Here is a 6,926-nt window from a genome sequence, read left to right as displayed (position 1 = left end):
ACCGCCCCGATACAGACCGGCGCTGGTCGGATGGTGACTGTTTCTGCACAGGTGCACGCCCCGCCCGCACCATGCAGAACTTCCAAAACAACAACGGCAACGATGACGGACCACGTCGCGGGGGACTGGTCGCCCTTCGGTGAGACGGAGCAGCAGCCAGAGAGGGAACCAACACCTTCCCCTCCTCTGGAGCCTTTACAACTAACGGAGCCAAATCTGGAGACTCCGAAAGACCAGAGAGTGGGCAGGCTCTTGGCCTCGCTTCAAGAGACAACATGCCAGGAACGACCACTTTCCCCCTCCACCCAAACACCACAACCTGATCAGGTGTCACACACTGAGGTGCTGGACCTCACACAGGGGGAATCCACCCCTGTTAAGGCAAGACGCATTGGCCCTGTGAAAGGGTTTAAACCACAAACAGCTTCTCACCAGGCCCCACCTCGCAGCGGTTTAGACAGACTCAGCTCCTGTGTGCAAACTCGGCTCCAGATTCAGCCAGCAGAAGGATCACCATCTCCTCCACCATCTCTTCCTTCTTCACCAGCCTTACCGGGACAGCAGGTGAGGACCCCGACCAGACATCCCAACACATACAGGAAGCTGACAGACTGGCATCTACACGTCGGGGACCCCTGGCTAATCGTCGGCGATTCCAATGTTAGCAAATTGCCTCCCTTTGCAACCGACAGCCTTCAGATTGACAGTTTTCCGGGTGCCAAATGGTGGCATGCAGAGTTCATCCTACAGAAGGCCACTATTGACACTACGGTGACACATCTGATCCTGTCTTTTGGCATTAACAACAGGTCCCAGAGAGACAAAAATGTGCCTGTTCTAGAACTAAAGAGAGTCCTAAAGACAGCCCGGGAGAAATTCCCTGAGGCTGACATTTATGTGCCTGAGGTTAACTTTTCCTCTGCTCTCCCTCAGATCGAACAGGACACTTTGCTGCATATGAACACCTTTATTACAGGTTTAAAAGAGCACATTCCAGCCCTCGCCCCAGACAGCTTCTCCACAGAAGATGATGATGTTCACTGGTCGCTTGAAACTGCAGAGGCAATGCTTCAGCACTGGGAGAAGTATGTAAATGGGGAATCCCCACAAGCCTGAGACGGGAGGGGTCAAGTGTTTTACATGTTGTAAATGGTGTTATGAACTTGTCCAAAAAATTCCGTCCTTCCATTGCTCAGCGGACCCTACTGAATAGAGGCCTGACCTTTATCCCCACAAAAGGCTATAACAAAAATCTAAAATTACAGAGTAAATATGACATCCAGCAGTACCATAGGAGGATCAAATTGGCTGCCTTTTATGGAGATAAAAATGAGTCTCGATCTCAGCCCTTCACTCCAAAATCATACTGGTCACCACCCAATGCTCAGCTTCCATCCCAAATTCTTAATTTGATCAAAACAGATAATGAATATTTTCAAAACCACTTTAATATAGGACGACTTAAGTCCAATTTGACAGTAGAAGAGATAAAGGCCCTGACAGAATTGAAAGGAAACAAACAAATTATCATTAAACCAGCAGACAAAGGAAGCGCAGTCGTAATTTTGGATAGAGAACAGTATTTGGAGGAAGGTTACAGACAATTGAACGACAAAACATACTATTTGAAACTAAAAAAACCCATTTACCACGAAACAGTACCACTAGTGGAAAAGATTATTAATAATTTGAACCAAAAGAAATTTATAAACCTAAAACAAAAGACCTATTTACTGGGCTCCGCTGAGCCAAGAGGAAGGCTTTTTTACATGCTGCCTAAGATCCACAAGGATCCGGCGAAATGGAGTGTCCCCTTTCAGGTGCCCCCAGGACGACCAATCGTTTCAGACTGTGATAGTGAGACGTATTATACAGCTGAATACCTGGATTATTTCCTGACTCCTTTATCCACAAAACATGCAAGCTATATCAAAGATACATATGATTTTGTGGATAAAGTGAAGCAAATAGAAGTCCCCATTGATGCTTTTCTGTTTTCCATAGACATTGACAGCCTTTACACAAACATTGACATTGGTGAAGGCATTGACTCCATTAAGAGAGTCTTTCAAAGATACCCGGATAAGAAAAGGCCAGAAAAAGAATTATTACAACTTTTAGAAATAAACCTCACAAGGAACGATTTTGAATTCAATGGTGACTTCTATTTACAAATCAAGGGGACAGCTATGGGGAAAAAGTTTGCCCCAGCATATGCAAACATCTTCATGGCAGAGTGGGAAACTGCTGCACTAAATAAATGCACAAAGAAACCACTGCATTATTATCGCTTTCTGGACGATATATGGGGTGTCTGGCAACATTCTGAGCAGGACTTTGAGATGTTTCTTAAAATTTTAAATGACCACAATGCTTCTATTAAGCTTAAATCAACAATCAGTAAGACCTCTATTGATTTCCTTGACACGACCACCTTTAAGGGCACAAACTTCATAAATGACCACAAATTGGACATAAAGGTATTCTTTAAACCCACAGACACTCACGCCCTATTATTTAAAACAAGCTTTCATCCCAAGCACACATTTGCAGGAATTGTCAAATCCCAACTGCTTAGATTCCACAGAATCTGCACACAAAAATCTGATTTTGGAACTGCTGTCAAAATCCTATTCTCTGCTCTCTCCACTAGAGGGTACCAGTGGTCTTTCCTAAGGAGGTGCTTCAAATCATTTCTGCTGACAAAGCCAATTGATGTTTCCCCTTTACTTCCAGTGGTCATCACTTATGCCCCTTGCACCTGCAAATTGGTCAGGGCTATTAAGAACAATTTTCAGAACCTGTCTCGGGATGTCCAGACACTCCATACTCACAGAGTGATTGCTGCCTTCAGGAGGCATAAAAATCTGGGTGATCTCCTCATTAGAGCCCAAATCACACCTCTCTCTGTGCCTAGACAGAGACATCAAGGACAATTTTTCCAACATCACAGATTGGTCCGCAGCCACTCCAATGGCCATGTTTTTCTGTCTTTGTGCAAAGGGACACCGAGGTCAAAAAATTGTGTATATTTGATTACGTGTAGGAGATGTGGGATCCAGTATGTGGGAGAAACAGGTAACACACTGCTCACCAGATTCACTCAACACAGGTACAATATCACACGAAAAAAGAACATTCACACCCACCTGGTCAAACATTTTTTATTGCATGGCTGGGATTCTGTCACAGCGACAGTCATTCAGATCAATCCGAGGTGGGCAACACAACAGAGATGGAGAGCTGAGAGGATGTGGATTGCTAAACTGAATACAGTTTATCCACATGGCCTCAATGAAAAGGGTTTTAGGAGGTATTAATCCAACACCATGTATATAGTTAATATTTCATTTTTGTTATGTGTGACTTTATGGATATTTTGTCACTGTACTTGGGACCTCGGCTTCTTTCATGTCTCACAGGGGAACATCCTGGCCCTGAAACTGACCCTGACCCTAACCTCAGTGACCTCTATAATAATTTGACCTCCTGCCCTAAACCTAACCACTTGCCACTCTGATTGGACACGTGAGTGGGTCATCCCCCACCCCTTGAGTGGACCCTAAGCCTAACCTCCACACCCCTCCTCCCCCCACCTCTCTAACTGCATCTATTACATTCCATTTGGAATTCCACTGGGGGGGTCCTGGGCGCCTGAGATGGGAGCAGGTATGGTCTGTGCATTGGAGCACGGCCCCCTTCGGGGACCGTGCCCCCAACTTTGATCTCCCCTAACCGGCCTGTGCCGCCTGACTACCCGCTTGGGTTATTCTGGGGCCCCTCACTGTGATGCTCTGTTGATTCCATTTATGGTATTTTTTCTTTGACCCTCATATGGAGGTGGATTTATTATGAAAACGTTATATGTTTCTGTTCATAAGTTAAGGTCATTTTGTATGTATATATTTGGACCTGTTCATATCATCGACACTATAATGTTTGTGATGGTATCCCTCTAACTCTCACATGTAGAGTAACTTGTTTTGGAAACTGTATATATCTCGATTGACTAATCATTGCACTTCACAAATGTCCCTGAACGCAACACACGGACGAAGAACCAATCAACTCGGACTTTTTCAAAGGGACCTCTGACGTACGGAGCATGACCTCCTCTCATTGGTTGTGGAGACCCGCAAGATTTAAAAATGGACTTGCGCAGTATATACACCTGCGAAATAGACTATATCCATGTGTTTTTACACTGTTCTCTGTTTCTGAGCAAGCCAGCCTGAAGAAGGTTTATCACAAACCGAAACGTCGCGACCTTGGCTTGTATTATATGATTTTTGTATATATTTTTTGTATATATTTTCTACAGTTTGCTTTATTGAATTTGAGCAATAAATAAACGCTCATTTATCATAAAGTCGGTAGCACGAGTCATCCGTGGGCGCAGCATCGCCTAGCATTACCTACACGACCGGTGGAGAAGAGAGGTTGTAGCTAAAGCCATCAGCGGCGATACAACCATGCCCACATTCACAACGGATGACCAGTGGACCGTTGTTCGGCGGCGCAGAGACCGGAGAAGAGATCGCGGCTGGGCAGCTGAGGGGTACGTACACAGGTCCCCCCGCCGCAGCAGTTATCCATCTCGTACAGGTCGGAGGACCTACGCGGCCGCCGTGAGAGGAGAACGCCGCAGCGGTGAGCGACACTTCCTCCACGCACCACAGCGGAGATGGGAGGAAGCACGGCCCGCGACAGACCGCTATGCAGCCGAACGGTGGAGCCGGAGAGGAGAGCGCGGCTGGACAGCCGTGGAGGACACACGCAGACCGCCCCGACACACCAGTTACCCATCTCGGGAGGCTCGGAGAACCTACGCGGCGGTCGTAAGGGGAGAACATCGCAGCGGTGAGCGACACTTCTTCCACGCACCACAACGGAGATGGGAGAGAGAACGGCCCGCGACGGACCGTTATGCAGCCGAACAGAGGGGTCGGGGAGGAGAGCGCGGCTGGACAGCCGTGGAGAACGCACGCAGACCGCCCCGACACACCAGTTACCCATCTCGAGAGACTCGGAGGATTCATGCAGCGGCCGTGAGAGAGGAGCGCCGCAGTGATGATCCAGATTCCTTCCACGCGCCACAGCGACGTCAGAGGGAACGACAGCAGACGACACGTCGCTTTGCAACCGGACCAGGGAATCGGACCGGACGGGACCGACGCTTTGAACGGAGACCAGCTCAGGACAACCGGTATGTGAGAAACACTCGAATTGAACGAGCTGGTCCTCCTGTTCACAAAATACCGTCGGAGGATCCAGACTTTTCTGCGAAAGTCCGCGTCATTCACAGACTGATAAAAGCTGTACATCACTTAAAGAATGTGACTAATGACAATTATCCTCCTTCGCTAAATAAAATAACACACAATCTAAAGACTGTCATTAAGCCAGCAGTCCCCACGAAAAAAACACAGACCAGGATTGAGGAGAACGCAAAAAATTGGGCCAGCACGACCATGATGATTCTCCGGCAACATTACACTCAGAGCGTGGAGGAGGAGATCAAATGTCTCTCTGAGTTTTCCAAACAGGATTGGGAGGGCCCGTTTCAAATAGCCGCCTCCTGGGCTAGGAGGAACCTGGGCCGCCGCCTCCTACCAGACTCTCTGGAACAGGCCAGAGCTGAGATCGTAGCCAAGTGGAGTGACCTGGGACCTACCACTGCTACAGAGGAGGAGGACACCACCACGACAACTACACGGGGGACAAGAGGTTGTGTGATGAGACTGCAGCAGGACACCATTGAACTCCTTAGCGAGGTAACGCAGCCTGATGCTATTATCACACAAACCGCCCCGATACAGACCGGCGCTGGTCGGATGGTGACTGTTTCTGCACAGGTGCACGCCCCGCCCGCACCATGCAGAACTTCCAAAACAACAACGGCAACGATGACGGACCACGTCGCGGGGGACTGGTCGCCCTTCGGTGAGACGGAGCAGCAGCCAGAGAGGGAACCAACACCTTCCCCTCCTCTGGAGCCTTTACAACTAACGGAGCCAAATCTGGAGACTCCGAAAGACCAGAGAGTGGGCAGGCTCTTGGCCTCGCTTCAAGAGACAACATGCCAGGAACGACCACTTTCCCCCTCCACCCAAACACCACAACCTGATCAGGTGTCACACACTGAGGTGCTGGACCTCACACAGGGGGAATCCACCCCTGTTAAGGCAAGACGCATTGGCCCTGTGAAAGGGTTTAAACCACAAACAGCTTCTCACCAGGCCCCACCTCGCAGCGGTTTAGACAGACTCAGCTCCTGTGTGCAAACTCGGCTCCAGATTCAGCCAGCAGAAGGATCACCATCTCCTCCACCATCTCTTCCTTCTTCACCAGCCTTACCGGGACAGCAGGTGAGGACCCCGACCAGACATCCCAACACATACAGGAAGCTGACAGACTGGCATCTACACGTCGGGGACCCCTGGCTAATCGTCGGCGATTCCAATGTTAGCAAATTGCCTCCCTTTGCAACCGACAGCCTTCAGATTGACAGTTTTCCGGGTGCCAAATGGTGGCATGCAGAGTTCATCCTACAGAAGGCCACTATTGACACTACGGTGACACATCTGATCCTGTCTTTTGGCATTAACAACAGGTCCCAGAGAGACAAAAATGTGCCTGTTCTAGAACTAAAGAGAGTCCTAAAGACAGCCCGGGAGAAATTCCCTGAGGCTGACATTTATGTGCCTGAGGTTAACTTTTCCTCTGCTCTCCCTCAGATCGAACAGGACACTTTGCTGCATATGAACACCTTTATTACAGGTTTAAAAGAGCACATTCCAGCCCTCGCCCCAGACAGCTTCTCCACAGAAGATGATGATGTTCACTGGTCGCTTGAAACTGCAGAGGCAATGCTTCAGCACTGGGAGAAGTATGTAAATGGGGAATCCCCACAAGCCTGAGACGGG

At 48.7% G+C, this 6,926-nt stretch overlaps 2 protein-coding genes across 2 annotated transcripts in view; both read left to right on the top strand.

Annotated features, from left to right (window-relative positions):
• Window positions 1-1,122, top strand: part of LOC147331480 (uncharacterized) — a 1,599-nt gene extending 477 nt beyond the window's left edge. The window contains exon 1 of the mRNA XM_086294360.1: window positions 1-1,122. This exon is cut by the window's left edge and continues 477 nt beyond it. Coding sequence (XP_086150486.1) covers window positions 1-1,116 — 1,116 coding nt within the window. The 3' untranslated portion in view covers window positions 1,117-1,122.
• Window positions 1,123-4,130: 3,008 nt separating this feature from the next.
• LOC147331479 (uncharacterized) lies at window positions 4,131-6,926 on the top strand. The gene is made up of 2 exons (XM_086294359.1): window positions 4,131-4,944; window positions 5,152-6,926. Exons 1-2 carry the CDS (start codon window positions 4,473-4,475, stop codon window positions 6,918-6,920), a joined length of 2,241 nt encoding a protein of 746 aa, XP_086150485.1. The 5' UTR covers window positions 4,131-4,472; the 3' UTR covers window positions 6,921-6,926.

Source organism: Aulonocara sp. 'chitande type north' Nkhata Bay, linkage group LG5, assembly GCF_057382095.1.
Source record: "Aulonocara sp. 'chitande type north' Nkhata Bay isolate Kocher_YH1m ecotype deep benthic linkage group LG5, A_spYH_male_GT1.1, whole genome shotgun sequence".
In the NCBI taxonomy this organism is placed as follows: Eukaryota; Metazoa; Chordata; class Actinopteri; order Cichliformes; family Cichlidae; genus Aulonocara; species Aulonocara sp. 'chitande type north' Nkhata Bay.
This window is presented reverse-complemented; position numbering and strand designations above follow the sequence as displayed.